A 15,988-nucleotide genomic window follows, 5' to 3' on the forward strand; every position below is an offset into this window, starting at 1 on the left:
ATTAATCTCTAAAAATGAATTAGTGAAATTCACTGCGTATCAGTGGATAGTCACTGTTTCCACAGCTATAAGTATACCACTAATTCAACCACCCGACTAGAATTTTTCATAAGGTCCTGACGAGGTCCTTATCGGATTAACCTTATTTCAAATAAGGTCCCGATCAGGGTATCCTGACGAGGATCCTGATATGGATGTAACGCTTAAGACCCATGAGGTCCTTATCGGGATTGCCTTATCAGGACCTTACCGGGATATCCTCATCACGTCGATATCAGGATTGCCTTATCAGGTCCTTACCAGGATATCCTCATCAAATCCTTATCAGGATTACCTTATTAGTAATTATTTTTAAAAAAATATTAAATCGCAAGAAAAAAATAAGAGAATTTTAATTCGATCGAGAACGTTATCTATTGTATTGAGAGCATTAATTAGAGGAAGTAAACATATTTTTTATTAATAAAAAATCCCGATAACTGCTGGGCTCGAACCTGCGACCTTTCAATTCAAAGTCCTCGATGCTATCCACTGGGCTGACATACACAAGTGATCTTTAAAGTGTAAATATAATATTCATTATGATGTCAAAGAATAACTGATGAAGAAGTAAAAAATCTGTGCTACAATGATTGACGTGATTTTTATATAATATTCTTTTGTACTTTTTTTAATTTTTAGCCTGTAAATGAAATATTTGAAGAAATGGGATAACTTTTTTTTGAATAAGGATATCCAGATACGGTCCTGATCAGGAACTCGTCGGGTTGACCCGATGGCAAATAACTTTTTTTTTAATAAGAATATCCTGACAAGGTCTTGATCAGGAACTCGTCGGGTTGACCCGATGGCAAATAACTTCTTATTTGAATAGGGATATCCTGATGAAGTACTGAATTTCACTGATTCATTTTTAGACAGTAAAGTGTTAATTTTTTTTTAATTAATTAATAAAATTTTAACACGGTTATGACAGTTGAAAGGTATTTCATATTTTTAAAAAGTGGGGGGCACTGTCTGAGAACACCCGTAATATTAATTAATATTAAATATTTAATTCTTTATTTTTCAGTGGCAATTAGTATGCGACAAAAAATTATATCGAACAAATACATTTTTAGTGTATGCATTAGGAATGACTTGTGGTTCAGGAATTTTAGGTATATATGCAGATAAATATGGCCGGAAAAATTCATTGATTATTGGTATAATATTACAAATCATTTCTGGACCTTTAAGCTCTTTAGCACCATGGTTTTGGGTCTATGTTGTTTCTAGATTTTCAACAGGAATGAGCATGGGTGCAATGTATTCCTCTGCATATACTATTTGTAAGAAATAATTATTACCATCAAATTTTAATAAAATAATTGTCTTTGTTTGATTAAAATATTAATATTCATAGTATCGGAATTGTCAAAAAATAATACAAGAAAGTTTTTGTTAGCTATTCTTGACAGTATATTTTCCATTGGTACTTTTATTGTTGTCGTTATGGCCCATTATATATCTAATTGGCGAATATTGCAATTAGCAATATCAGGTTTTATTTTGCCGATCGTTATCTTGATTTGGTAATTATATTTTATAAAAATATTTTTATACAGCGATTTTTGATGAAAATTAATTTTTATTTCTATTATTAGGTTTATACCAGAATCACCGAGATGGTTGATATCACAAAATCGCCATGACGAAGTTCAAAAAATAATTGAAAAATATTATAAATCATTTGTCATGACACCGAATCGTGTTGTAAAAAGTTCAACAATTGGATCTAGCTTGTCACCATCAGAAAATCCTGCAACATTAGAAAAAAAACATGAAGGTTTCTTTTATCGTAATTTTGAAAGCTTAAGAATTTTGTTCACACATTCGGACTTGAGAAACAATCTTCTGATTACATGCTTTTCAAATTATGCTATAGCTACAATCGGTTTTTCACTCAGTGAGCATTCGAAATTATTATTCTAAACTTCGAATTGTATAAAATATACTAGCTAAATTAAATTTTTTCATACTATTTCAGTTCTAAGTGTAGATAATTTTAAATCAAACCGCTATATTTATATATCAATAATAGGAATTGCTGAAGCATGCGGACATATGACAGGTTCAGTAATCTTGATATTTCTAAGTTATCAAAAATCACTTATTGTAACCTATACAGCTGGATTTATTTTAATGATCACAATATCAGGAGACACGGTAGTGTCTCGCGCCAAGTACACGTTCAAACACATGTATATGTGTGAAGTGTCATGGCGCGAGCCTGCCGTGTATCTATTCCGTAGACATAGTGGTTTTTGGCTCTTTTTAGCTCTCATTTTTTAAAACTTTTTTAAAATAATAAATTTTCAGAAAATTCCTTCTTCATTCGAAAGATGATTGATTGTTCGTCTTAAAATTATAAAACTTTATTCATTTTAGTAATGGGAACTAATTTAAATAATGAAATTAGGCCAGCATATACTATAGCACCCCCAATTTAGACACTTTTATAAATTTTTTCATGCAAAAAGGGCACTGCCAGAGAATAAAAAGTTGTAAGAAATGCCATGATTCAATAAAACATTGAAACTTTTTCAAAGCAATGATTCATTTTTGCGCCACTAGCGGTGCTTCAGTCTGTATTTTTTACTATAGTTTCATTGAGTTATATAGAAATTCTGATATAAAATTCAAACAATCCTTACTTAAATTATCGATATCATATCAGGAGATGACGATCAATAGAATATAAGAACGTTTTAGATTTCAATGGTATAAATAAATCCTCGTTAATGGCTAAGATGCATTTTTTTTATTCATTTCGCATTCAAAGTTTACTTGTATTTTTTTAATGTTTCCTGATTTTGCATACATATGTAGATATATATACCACAGAAATATTATTTGTGGGTTGCTAAAAAATATATTTCTTTTATTTTCTTAAGTTCTATCTAGTTATATCCGCTAGGTGGTATCAAAATCGTATAATATTTAGCACGATGACAGATACAGATGCCCTAATAGCCACTTTAGCTTGAAATTGACGGTAATTTGATGTTGAAATTACCTAAAATTTGCTGCCCGAATTTAGCGTCAATTTGACAGTAAAAGTTGAAAAGAAAAATTTGCGGTTAATTTTTGCTCAATTTAAAGGTAACTTTTTACGAAAAAAAAACTCGGTAATGTTCATTCTTACCATTTCAGAAGGTAAGCATATTTATAAATAAAATTGTCTACAATTTGAGGGTAAAAAAATACTTAACAATTTTTCAAGTCAAATTAACAATAAATTGACATAAAATTTACCTGAAAATTGATGACAACTTTGTTCTAGTCAACTTTTGAAGTGAATTTGCATTCTAATTCGGGCAGTAAATTTACGTCAAATTCAATAGCAAGTTGCATACAAATTGTCGTCCAATATGGAAAAGTCCGAAGTTGACAGAAATTTGACGAAAAATTCAACGAAACTTTTGTAAGTAAACTTTTGCTAAAGCAAACTGTGCTATTAGGGTGTTGTCATTGGCTGTCGTTGGCCGAACTACCCTAATAGCACAGTTTGCTTTAGCAAAAATTTCCTTGAATTTTTCTTCAAATATCCGTCAACTTCGGACTTTTCTGTTTTTGACGACGATTTGCATACAACTTGCTAAACAATTAGACGTAAATTTACCACCCGAATTAGAATTCAAATTCACTTCAAAAGTTGACTAGAAAAAATTTTTCGTCAATTTCCAGGCAAATTTTTACATCAATTTATTTTATGTATCAATTTGCTTACCTTCTGTAATGGTCAGAAGAAACATTACTGACTTTTTTTTTATAGTAAAAATTTACCTTTAAATTAAGGAAAAATTAACCGCAAATTTTTCTTTCTAACTTTTGCTGTCAAATTGTCGACAAATTCAGGCAGCGAATTTCAGGCAATTTTAATATCAAATTACTGGTAATTTTAAGCTAAAGTGGCTATTAGGGTATGCATAAGGATATACATATTAGGGTGATTCAAAAAACAAACAAATTTTTTTTTTCTTCCAAACAGGTTCAGAAGTTTCGTATGGATAAAAAAAGACGCCTGTGAAAATTAGAGCTCTAAATATTAATATTAACATTGTCCGCATTGCACTTTTCTATTTCCCATAAGAATATCATAGAAAAAAATTTTTTTACGTCTTCTGATTTTTATAAGTAGCTAACGATGCGTCATAGGAATAATTGATAGGCATATTTTTGTAGGGAATTGAATGCTCTACAAAAAAAGATTTTTATCATTTTTTAAGGAATCTATTTGTTCAAAAGTTATTTGAGGTTGAAGTCGAATTCATATTAAATTTTGAGATTTTCTTACTTTTCCGGCGAAATTATCAAACCTATTACAAAATATCATTGAACCTTATTTGTAGACAATTTTATTCCCTAGAAGTTATTTTCAATAGAGTTTTTTCAAATTCCGCATTGTTTTCTAGTTATTTTCATTTTAACGTCATGCTCATAAAAAAAATAGTCTTCTGATCGATTTTAAGAGCTTGACATTAAAATAAAAATAACTAGAAAACAATGCGGAATTCAAAAAAACTTTATTGGAAATAACTTCTAGGGAATAAAATTGTCTACAAATAAGGTTCAATGATATTTCGTAATAGGTCTGATAGTTTCGCCGAAAAAGTAAGAAAATTTTAAAATTTAATATGAATTCGACTTCAACCTCAAATAACTTTTGAACAAAGCGATTCCTCAAAAAATGATAAGAAATTTTTTTTGTAGAGCATTCAATTCCCTACAAAAATATGCCTGTCAATTATTTCTATGACGCATCGTTAGCTACTTATAAAAATCAGAAGACGTAAAAAAAATTTTTTCCATGTTATTCTTATGGGAAATAGAAAAATGCAATGCGGACAATGTTAATATTAATATTAAGAGCTCTAATTTTCACAGGCGTCTTTTTGTATCCATACGAAACTTTTGAACCTGTTTGGAAGAAAAAAAAAATTTGTTTGTTTTTTGAATCACCCTAATACATATATATATATATATATATATATATATATATATATATATATATATATATATATATATATATATTCTAATAACCACTTTAGCTTGGAACTGACAGTTATTTGACAATTGAAATTACCGGAATTCGCTGCCCAAATACGCCGACAATTTGAAAGCAAAAGTTGGAAAAATCAACTTAATGTCATTGTTTGACGGTAACACTTGTAGTCAAGTTGAATTAAAGTTACATTTTAACCGTAACTGTTTGCTCTCCAATATTTTCCTTTAAGTTGGCTTCAGAATACGGCAGTGTCTTGAAGTTCACTTGCGGTTACGGTGGCTATCAGGGTACTTTCCTAATAACCACTTTAGTTTGAAATTGACAGTAATTTGACATTGAAATTGCCTAAATATTTTTCTGCCTTAATTTGCCGACATTTTGACAACAAAAGTTGGAAAGAAAAATTTGCGGTTAATTTTTCCTCAATTTAAAGGTTAATTGTTACTACAAAAAAAAGTCTGTAATGTTCGTTCTTACCATTGCTGAAGATAAGCGAATTTATACATAAAAATGTCTACATGACGGTAAAATACTTTACAATTTTCCGAGTCAACAATAAATTGATGTAAAAATTTGCCTGAATATTGACAATAAATTTTTTCTAGTTAACTTTTGAAGTAAATTTGCATTCTAATTCGGGTAGTAAATTTACATCAAATTGTATAGCAGGTTGTATATAAGTTGTCGTCAAAAACGGAAAAGTCCGAAGCTGACGGACATTTGACGAAAAATTCAAGGACACTTTTGTAAGTAAACTTTTGTCAAAGCAAACTGTGCTACATGGAGATTTCAGAAGTCCCCATGCTGTGCTATAAAGGAATTTTCCTCATGTTATGTCCTCAGTGGTCTCAAGTGCCTCCACCTATTAATTAATTAGTGAACTTGAAAATCATAAATAGGCGTGCATTTAACTTCCATTCGAAATTTACACATTGAGATCTTACAACATTTATTGCATCTTATCAATAATTAGTCGATAATTTAAATAATAAATCAATGTATTACATACTTATTAAATTATTTATTTAGATTATAAGAAAGTTGGAATAAATAGATGAATAAATCATTATATTGTATTCGGAAAAATAGAAACATAGTTTTAGTGATTTTGGAATGTTTCCTGTCACCCGATACCTAAAACCTAAATAACACGCTTAAAAATCATGAATAGACCCTTTTCTACTTTGAATCCATTGAGATTCTGAAAAAAATGCATTCCATTGGGTCAGAGGGGCGGGAGGATAAATAGTTAGCATCATATGCTAGTTGTAATAGGTGGAAGGTGCTGAGAGGTCGAACTAGTAAGCCATTTGATGTTTTAAATTACTGACAGAAAAGTCCGACGTTGTCGGATATATTTGACGTTAACTTTAAAGGGAACTGTCGTTAAACAATTGCAGCTCTTTGTCTTATAAAAATTAATTAATCAGGTTATGATATTTAGCAGTACAAAATTACTACAATTGTTAACAAACAATTTTATTGTTTCTACAAGATAATACTATAAACAATATAGGCTCACTTGACTTAAATTATAAATCGATTTCTAATAGTGTATGTTAAAATCATTATCAATCAACACGACAAAAAAAAGACAAATCCTACCAAAAACAGATTCTCTGTATAAAATCGCGCCAAGTACACGTTTAAAATTTTTTACAATTAAGAAAAGATTCTTTTTACAAAAAAAATAAATCAAATCGAAAAAATACCAAGTACCTAATATAATTCAAAATCATGAAAAACATTTTCATAGAATTGAAAAAATATTGAAAAAAAAAATTTCAATGTACTTGGTGTGCCTATAAACTGGAAAAAAAGAATATCATTCAATTTTATTGGAAAATAATTTATATGCGAAATCAATTCTAGAAATTAATTTTGCTTGAATAAATTTAGTAATGCACACCAAGTACATTGAAATTTTTTTTTTCAATATTTTTTCAATTCTATGAAAATGTTTTTCATGATTTTGAATTATATTAGGTACTTGGTATTTTTTCGATTTGATTTATTTTTTTTGTAAAAAGAATCTTTTCTTAATTGTAAAAAATTTTAAACGTGTACTTGGCGCGATTTTATACAGAGAATCTGTTTTTGGTAGGTTGGTTGTACCCGAAGAAAGTAAAGTTATAATTATGGGATTAGCATCAGTAGCTAAATGTTGTGCGTCGGCAAGTTATACTGCTAATTTGGTACTTCAATCGGAATTGTTTCCCAGTATTGTAAAAAATACAGCTCTGGGAACTAGTTTAGTAATGACACAAGTTGGAACTATGACTGCACCGTATATTGTTGATTTGCTTGGTTATATTACTTGGTGGGCTCCTACTACACTTTGCAGTATTTTAGCGCTCATAGCTGGATTTCTGTGTCTCTTTATAACTCAAACAAAATCAGAGGAAAAAGAAGAGGTAACAGAGCGGTATCAAAAGTATGAGGAAAACTTTATTGAGAGAAAATAATAAGTGTCAAAAATGTTTGATGACAAAAATAATTACTAATAGTATATTATACACCAAGGAAGGAAAGTAGGACATTCCACCCCACGTGTATAATTGCCAACCCGAGCCGAAGGACGATTGGAACGTCCTATCTTCCGTGCTGTGTATACTATTTTTCACCAGATCTGCACCTGAAAGTTTGAATCTTTGCCTCTGTTTATGGGAAGAATGGCGTATATGCTGATTTGTACCATTAATTTTCTCATAAAAGAAAAGAACGACTTTATTCCCTCTAAACAGGGCAGGAATTTAAACTTTCGGTGCAGGTATGGTGAATTAGTATATTGAACACCTAGGGAAGTAAAGTAAGAAATGTCTCAGATCACATGTAATTGTTGGCCGAGGCGAAGCCGAGGTCAACAAACATGTGATCTGAGGCTTTCTTATTTACTTCCCGAGGAGTGTATACTATTTTTATCCTCGACGGAGACGGAAAGCGGCAAGTTCATTATGCACAACGGGACGAAAGTTGACGCTTTCCGCACGGAGGCGAGAAAAAAAATATTGCTAGCATATGTAATTAAACAAAATTTTGGAAAATGCTTTATTTGTGAATTGAAAATATATAATATAAATGCCAAATTTTGTTCTACAAAAATCAAAGAACTAAACTTTAATGTTTCCTAACAAAGTGTACGGAGAGAAAAATTAAGTTGACGACAACCCTACTTTGACATTTGACGACAGTAGAGCACTACCTCTTCGCTTCGCGTTCGAGGTGTGCAGTATCGTCAGAGTATACATATACAGCGAGTATACATATCGCTATTTTCGCTATACGCTTTATACTCAACTTACTTAATGATGCGCCGTTTAGCCAATTCAGCTATACAGAGTTTCCTCACAGTGAATCGTCAAAATGACCATCCGTATCCTTATTTTAGGCATTTTATGAATTTCTGACATGACTATTACGCAAACTCTGTATTTAGGGAACCGGCAACCGAGAACGATGCAACGTATAGCCAATTTAGCTATACGGGTCCTCACGCTGGCAAAACTGATACTTATATCAATGAAACTAGTATGTTTACAACGGTTATTTGTCGTATTTTTGAATTAAATAAATGAAATACTTATCCTAACCTAAATGCATATCTTTAATTTAACGATACTATAGACTATTAAAATAACATGTGAGTATTCTTAAATAAGGTATACGAATCGTTATTCTGACGATACGTCATTTAAGGATAAGTTAGATAGTCATTCTGACAATATTTTTCTTTCCGTGTGGTAAATTCATAAAAAAAATATACATACCGCTGACAAAAAATGTGATGATATTTTAAAACACATAAATGTAATACAATGCATTGAAAAATTTGATAAATCAATAAATGATTTCGATCGACAAACAGCTGAGTTTTTATTCATTCTCAACTAAATCACATGAGCGCCTAAATCATGAAGCTTTCCACATCTTTAAAATCACATTAAATAATGCTGTAAACTAGCAAAGTATGTATTCATGTATACGGAGAGAATTTTTTGATAAAATTTACCCTACAATGTAGATTAAACCTGGGCCAAAAACAAAATAAATACGGAAAGAATAAAAACTGATTCCTTTTGCTTTATTTTTCACTCTTTTTTTGTTTAAAGGCTACTCGATATTGGGTTTTTTTACCTCATCATTGAACACTATATCCAGTAATTATTCATCTAGGCCCAGTTTTACTCACAATTAACGAGTAAAATTGATTCGATAATTCTCTCCGTGTACACATACATACGGGAACATGTACGTGCAGCGTTCCATCATTCTCGCATTGGGGAAAGAGAATTAGGACAGGAGGGGATTGGGTAAGAGAGGGATCATTTCAAAGAAAAATTTATAACTAAATTCAGAAAAATAATCAAATAGTCCGGACTGGGAATCGAGCCCAGACCGCGTCGGTTACGTGCCGAGTATTTTGTAATTGTCGCACGTGAATCATCGCATTAAACACGCAAAAGTCGAAGTAACAGTTGAATACGCAAACAGCATTTGTCGAACAAAAAGCGTGCCTAAAATAGTGCTTACACCGTATGAGTAAAAAAACATGATTTTTTTTCCAAAACTTATGCTCCACCATTCCAAGGCTAATGTTCCACCAAAGAGTGCAACTGTCGCGACAGGTTTAGAATAAGCCTTATCTATAATTATGCGTTCCTACCTGATCAGCTTTTGTTATCACAAGCTGTCATAATATTTCTATAGGTGAATTTCAATGTTATCCATTGTTATTTTGTTAACATCTCCAATAAAAAGAAAAAAAAAATCCAAGACATTTATAATTAAGTAAATTAACAAAGCTGTCTTTCTGTTACAAATGAATATTAAGATTCTCTTTAATGCGTAAAATGTACACACGATTATATATTTTTATAAATTTATAAAAAAATCTAAACGACCGAAAAGAGTTTTTCTGTATTGTTTATTTTTTAATTATTCTATATATTTGTGAAATATCTTTTGATTATTAAGTTCTAAAAAATGTATTTGAAAATATAAAATGGCCTACATTTATTAATATCATTTTTTGTTATCTTTCTAAATAAAAATTGTTTTTACAGTATGGCGGTATGTTTATGTCAATAAAAAAAATTAACTAAATCAACAGTGACAAAAGTGGGGATCGTCGATGACCATGTCTTTTATAACAGTGAAAACGTTAATAAAAAAAATTTTTCTCGATAAGATTTTTAATCGATACAAGTTTATTGTAATAAATTATTGTTAGTGTTTGTGAATTGACGTAATCTGAGAACGATGTTAAAATTATTGATATATTTTTTTAATATTGAATGAAATGTGGCAATTAATCAATAATATTAAAAGACATGTGTAGGTAACATGACAGTAATTTTTTTTTTGTACAGAAATTTTTATGGAATCGATAATTGCATTTATTTCTACTATGAAATATAAAAAATAATTTTTTGAAATTATCAATTGTTTTATTGAAATTAAATTTTTTCCAGCATGATTCTTATTATATGTCTTACCGGCAAATAAAAAATATCAGCGATTTTAAAATTCGTATTGGAAAATTAAATTTTTACTTTGGATTAAAAGCACCAGCAGGACAAATTATTAAGTTCAGATAAATCCAGATATATTCGAAACAGTTTATAATTATTTTTATTTAGTGAAATTTTGAGATCAATTGGTTGAGTTGCTCCACTCAGTTAAATTTATTTGTGATATAGAAAAAAATAATGGAAGAAGAAAATAAATTAATTAAAGAAAATTGTCTCTTACAAGCTATCGATAAATTAGGCAGAGGATCAAAATTTCTTTGGATTATTTTTATCATAAATATTTTAACGTCAATACTATGGGGAATAAATGGTTTATCTTATATTTTTATTGCTGAGGTTTGTATTGAATTTTCCATTAATATAAAGAAGGAGAGAGGGAAATGATGACTCCAAAATTTTTAGTTTTTTTTTTTTCATTTAAGAGTCTAAGTTATTACCGATTTTATTAACAATCAAACATGTTATTAATTTATTGAAAGACATAAATTTTATTGTTTAAATTATTAATTAATTTACCGGTGAACGAAATTGGAATATGACCAGAAGATCTTGCCCATACGAAAAAATAGATATCCGGGAATATATGCCGGCAAAATAGCATACATACGACAATACTAAAGATATAAGCCGGATATATACTATTTTGCCGGGATACATATTTTTTCGTGCGGGTGTGTAATGAAACAAAAAAATATGATCTAAAAATTTTTCGATGGCCACTTTATTCCCTCAGCCTTCTTTTACAACGAATGCAATAAATAAATATATATTTAATAAAAAAGGTACCCGAATATTGTTGCTCTACTCCAGAACTTGAAAATGCCAATTGGACTATGGCACAAATTAACAACGTGTCCATGGTTGACGAATGTCAGAAATATGATCATAATTATACGCATCTTGTGAATTTGGGATACGAAAATGCCACAAAATATGTCAATGAGCTTGAGTTTAAGCCAAAGATAGTTTACTGTACATCATTTACGTTCAATAACAGTAAAATGTCAACGATTGTCGACGAAGTAAGAAATGATCATCATAGGATATTATAAATTTCAATTAATAGTTGTACTAAAAATGGGTTTTTATTTATCGGTTTCAGTGGCAATTAGTGTGCGACAAAAAATTACATCGAGCAAGCACATTTTTAGTATATGCAGTAGGAATGACTTGTGGTTCAGGAATTTTAGGTACATATGCAGATAAATATGGCCGGAAAAACTCATTGATAATTGGTATAATTTTGAACATTATTGCTGGACCTTCAAGTGCATTGGTACCATGGTTTTGGGCTTATGTTATTTTGAAATTTCTCACAGGAATGAGTATGGGTGCTGTTTATTCTTCGGCTTTCACTATTCGTAAGAAATAATTACAATCATGAAATATAAGATTACCCATTTTTGTAAGAACAATTATAATTGGCTCATGGAAATATTATTTATTTATTTTATCATAATAGTATCTGAAGTTTCAAAAGATAACCTGCGGAAAATATTCGCTGCTGTTCTTGACTGTATGTCTGCTGTTGGAACTTTTTGTCTTGTAGGAATGGCTTATTTTATACCTAATTGGCGATATTTACAAATGGCCATATCATGTTTTATTCTTCCGATCGCTATGTTGATTTGGTAATTAAATTATATTAGAAAAATATTTTTTATACAACCAAATTTTGATAAAAATTAATTTTGATTTTTATTATTAGGTTTATACCGGAATCACCGCGATGGTTAATAGCACAAAATCGTCATGACGAAGCTCAAAAAATAATTGAAAAATATTATAAATCATTTGTCATGACATCGGATCATATTGTAGAGGGTCCATCAAATGAACCCAGATTGTCATTATCAGAACATCCCGAAATATTAAAAAAAGACCATACAAATTGTTTTCATCGTAATTCTGTAAGCTTACGAATTCTATTTAAAAATTCAGATCTGAGAAAAAAACTTTTGATTATGTATGTTACAAATTATGTCACCGCGCTTGTCGGTTTTTCACTTAGTAAGTATTTTGATTAATTATTTAAAATTCCTAATTGTAGCTACCTGTGTAAAATGAAAAATCATTGAAAAAGCGTTGCCCTTGCGGATCTGGATTACGATAAATTCCCGTATTTGACCGCAAAATACCGTAATTTAATACAAAATTGCCGTACTTTACGGTAAAATACCGCATTTTACGGTAATTCTTCTGAATGCCGTAAATTCCGGTAATTTACCGTAATTCGGATCTGCTAGTGTGGCTATTTTAAACTTCAAATTGTAACACAATGACGAATTATTTTTAAATTTCTAAAAATACAACGAAAAAAACAATGGACTTGATAAATACTATAACTAAATATTTTTTTATTCATTTGTAAACTTTTTTTGACTCTCTATTAAAAGTGTCAAATTTTATCATTTTTTTCCGTGCAAAATACTTTTAAAAAAAATGATTTTTAACTATTTCTCAACGTTTGTTTTCAGCTTATTTGAATAGTATTCAATAGTAGTCAGCTATTGATTTGTTCTTTGAATCCTTAAAAGTTTAAAAAACGTTCAAAATAACCCTGATTATAGAAAATGATTTACTCAATGATGAATGTATATCTGTATAGTAGTACAATTGAATTATTTCTAATTGTTTTGAATCATTTATTTCTTATCAAGGAAGTTCGTCGTTGTGTCACATTTTGAAATTTAGAAAACACGGAGAAATTATTCTCATTTTAAATGATATAGTGTTGTACGAAAGCCGGACCATGTTGGCCATTTACAGAAATTGAAAGAAACACAGGCAAAAATTACTGTGACTATAGAAAAATTTACAATAGTTACAGTAATTTTTAATATAATCGTTTATTTTACCATGGCCATTGTAATTTTTTTCTATGTTTATTTTAATTTTCGTCAGTTGGCCAACATGGTCCAGCTTTGATATGACCCCACAGAATTTCAAAAGAGAATAATTTCTCGGTCTACTCAACGCTTATTCAACGACTTTTTTTGCACGGCTAAATTACATTTTTTTTTTCTATTTCAGTTCTAAGTATTGATAACTTTAAATCAGACCGCTACATATATATGTCAATAGTAGGAGTTAATGAAATATTGGCCCATATAACAGCTTCGGCGGTTCTCATATATTTCAGTTGTCGAAATGCAAATATTTTGGCTTATACGGTTGCATTTATTTTGATGATAACAATATTAGCCGTCCAGAAAAGTAAAAATATAGTTATAGGTCTAGCATTAGCAGCTAAATTTTGTTTTTCCGCGAGTTATACCGCTAACTTGGTACTCAATTCCGAATTATTCCCTAGTATTGTTAGAAATACAGCATTTGGAACGAGTTTAGTAATGGCACAAATAGGAACTATGACAGCGCCATATATTGTTGATTTGCTTGGTAATGTTGCTTGGTGGGCTCCCACTACACTTTGTAGTGTTTTAGCACTCATTGCTGGTTTTTTATGTCTTCTTATACCTCAAATAAAACTAATTAAAAAAAGTGATACTAATGTAAACAAGCAGATAACGGTAGATGGTTCAAATTCCTAGTGAAAAGTAGTAGGTATCAAAGCAGTTTAACGAAAATTATCTATCGGGATGGGGTAAAGAGACGAAGATAATTGTATATATTTATATGTTGCTCTTCTTGAGCAAATCTGGTGTAAGTAATTTTATCGGCAATACACGTTTTCATCCCCCGACAAAATATCCTACAGATAAAAGATCTCCCGACATAATATTTTTCGATATAATTTCCACAATTTTCCTAAAAATCGAGCCGTTAAAATATATAGTTTTTCATCGACCTTCAATTTATTTTACTATTTATCCATTCCCACAATTTTCATGAAAAACAAGCATCCAAATTAGGTGTGAATAGAACAAACAAAGATTTAAATTTTGGCGGTGGAATCATTAATACGTATTATAGTATTCTTTTGGAGTAATTCTTCATTATTAACTCTTATTATATTGTTATTTCGATGTTTAATATATGTCGCAATGTTAAAGATTTGGCTAACAATATTCAATGTATTTATATAATTCAATAACTATGATATTGTTTTTTTTTTATAATTATAAGCTATTTTGGATTAGAGTGATGTAAAAGTTATGTAAATTTTTTTTACACTCAAATAAATATATAATTTCTTTCTTTATAACATTGGTGTTTTTAAATTTTCATGTTTATTTTAGTGCTTATGACGGTGGGGGTTTTTTTGTTAAGGAACGTTTTGCTGATAAGATATTTTGTCGGGGGATGATAATGCGCAAAAGCAATTTTATCAATGAGGCATGTGACTAATATTCTTCCCTATCCAAAAGTTTCCATAGAATCCACTCAACTGCGACAAAAACCGCATAGAAACCAATACAGTGTATAGGATTCTATGCGGTTTTTGTCGCAGTTGAGTGGATTCTATGGGAATTTTTAGATAGGGTTACGCACAACATCATGTGCGTCATACAAAAATATTGACGTTAAATCTTTCATTATCATCTTGTGACAGATTTAAATTTATATAGTGACGTATTGGCACGTAGAAGTTTTCCACAAAATTAACGCAATATTTAATGCCCAAATTCTCATGATTCTACTTCTAACGCAAGGCTATTTTTTGTATCGCATTTTGTACAAGTCCACGCAGTCATCTATAAAAATATTGTAGTAACTTGTAATAAAAATTGTTTTACATGGAAAGCTCCTTCTATAATTATTAAACATTTAATGATTAACTTATTTGTGCATTATTTGATTTAAATGGATAAGTATTTCAAAATGACAATTTGATTTTTTTTTGAATAAAAAATCGGTCTATCGGTTGACCCTGCGGGCCCGGCCCTAAAACTTCCCGCTATTTTTGAGCTCCTTGAGCTTGAAAACATTGTTGTGAATACATTTTAGAGCTCTTCGAGCTCGAAAATACTTTTGTGTGCTGTTGTTTTCGAAAAAAAAACGTTTTTTATTATTTTTTCTCCGATTATATCTCTTGAACGAATTGACTGATTGAGACGGTTAAGGTGACAATCGACGTGTTTTATAGAGTTCTAGAGCTGGTTAGAATTTGAAATCGATCGATTCAATTTTTTTGTAGATATTCGAAAAAAAACGTTTTTTACTATTTCTTTCATCAACGACATCTTCCTAACGAATTAACCGATTGAGACAGTTGAGGTGGCAATCGACGCGTTTTATCAAGTTCTAAAGCTGATCAAATTTTGAAATTGATTTATCAAGTCAATTTTGAGCAATTTTGAAAAAACAAAAAAACAAATTTTTTTTTAATTCTTTCGACAATGGTTTCTCTTGAACGAATTAACCGATTTTGATGTTGAAGGTGGCATTCGACGCGACTTATAAAGTTTAAGAGCCTAGTTGATTTTGGAATCAATCCATCGAGCAC

General features: G+C 30.1%; 2 protein-coding genes across 4 annotated transcripts in view; one reads left to right on the plus strand and one right to left on the minus strand.

Moving 5' to 3' along the window:
* Nucleotides 1-1,238: 1,238 nt before the first annotated feature.
* Nucleotides 1,239-15,988, minus strand: part of LOC130676763 (protein FAM50 homolog) — a 55,295-nt gene continuing 40,545 nt past the window's right edge. Inside the window, exon 6 of the mRNA XM_057483256.1 lies at nucleotides 1,239-1,801. The gene's annotated coding sequence lies outside the window, so the exon portion shown is untranslated. The remainder of the gene's footprint in view (nucleotides 1,802-15,988) is intronic.
* LOC130676759 (organic cation transporter protein-like) lies at nucleotides 9,435-14,806 on the plus strand. 3 transcript variants are annotated; one of them, XM_057483250.1, is made up of 9 exons: nucleotides 9,435-10,035; nucleotides 10,114-10,384; nucleotides 10,522-10,917; nucleotides 11,364-11,603; nucleotides 11,684-11,816; nucleotides 11,901-11,942; nucleotides 12,044-12,212; nucleotides 12,290-12,591; nucleotides 13,615-14,806. In XM_057483250.1, the coding sequence occupies exons 3-9, from the start codon at nucleotides 10,759-10,761 to the stop codon at nucleotides 14,130-14,132; spliced, it is 1,563 nt and encodes a 520-aa protein (XP_057339233.1). In that variant the 5' UTR covers nucleotides 9,435-10,035; nucleotides 10,114-10,384; nucleotides 10,522-10,758; the 3' UTR covers nucleotides 14,133-14,806. The 3 variants fall into 3 exon arrangements, with proteins under 3 accessions (XP_057339233.1, XP_057339231.1, XP_057339232.1); XM_057483248.1 differs by having other exon boundaries at nucleotides 11,684-11,942; nucleotides 13,615-14,805; XM_057483249.1 differs by having other exon boundaries at nucleotides 9,435-9,757; nucleotides 11,684-11,942; nucleotides 13,615-14,805.

The sequence above is a fragment of the Microplitis mediator genome, chromosome 10, assembly GCF_029852145.1.
Source record: "Microplitis mediator isolate UGA2020A chromosome 10, iyMicMedi2.1, whole genome shotgun sequence".
Classification (NCBI taxonomy): domain Eukaryota; kingdom Metazoa; phylum Arthropoda; class Insecta; order Hymenoptera; family Braconidae; genus Microplitis; species Microplitis mediator.

What these genes read in the sequence shown, in the direction of transcription:
- LOC130676759 (XM_057483248.1), top strand. Translation starts at nt 10,759, where the DNA reads ATGGAAGAAGAAAATAAATTAATTAAAGAAAATTGTCTCTTACAAGCT. An exon ending in TGTCAACGATTGTCGACGAA is followed by an intron (nt 11,604 to 11,683) that starts GTAAGAAATGAT and finishes TATCGGTTTCAG; the next exon opens with TGGCAATTAGTGTGCGACAA. An exon ending in CCGATCGCTATGTTGATTTG is followed by an intron (nt 12,213 to 12,289) that starts GTAATTAAATTA and finishes TTTTATTATTAG; the next exon opens with GTTTATACCGGAATCACCGC.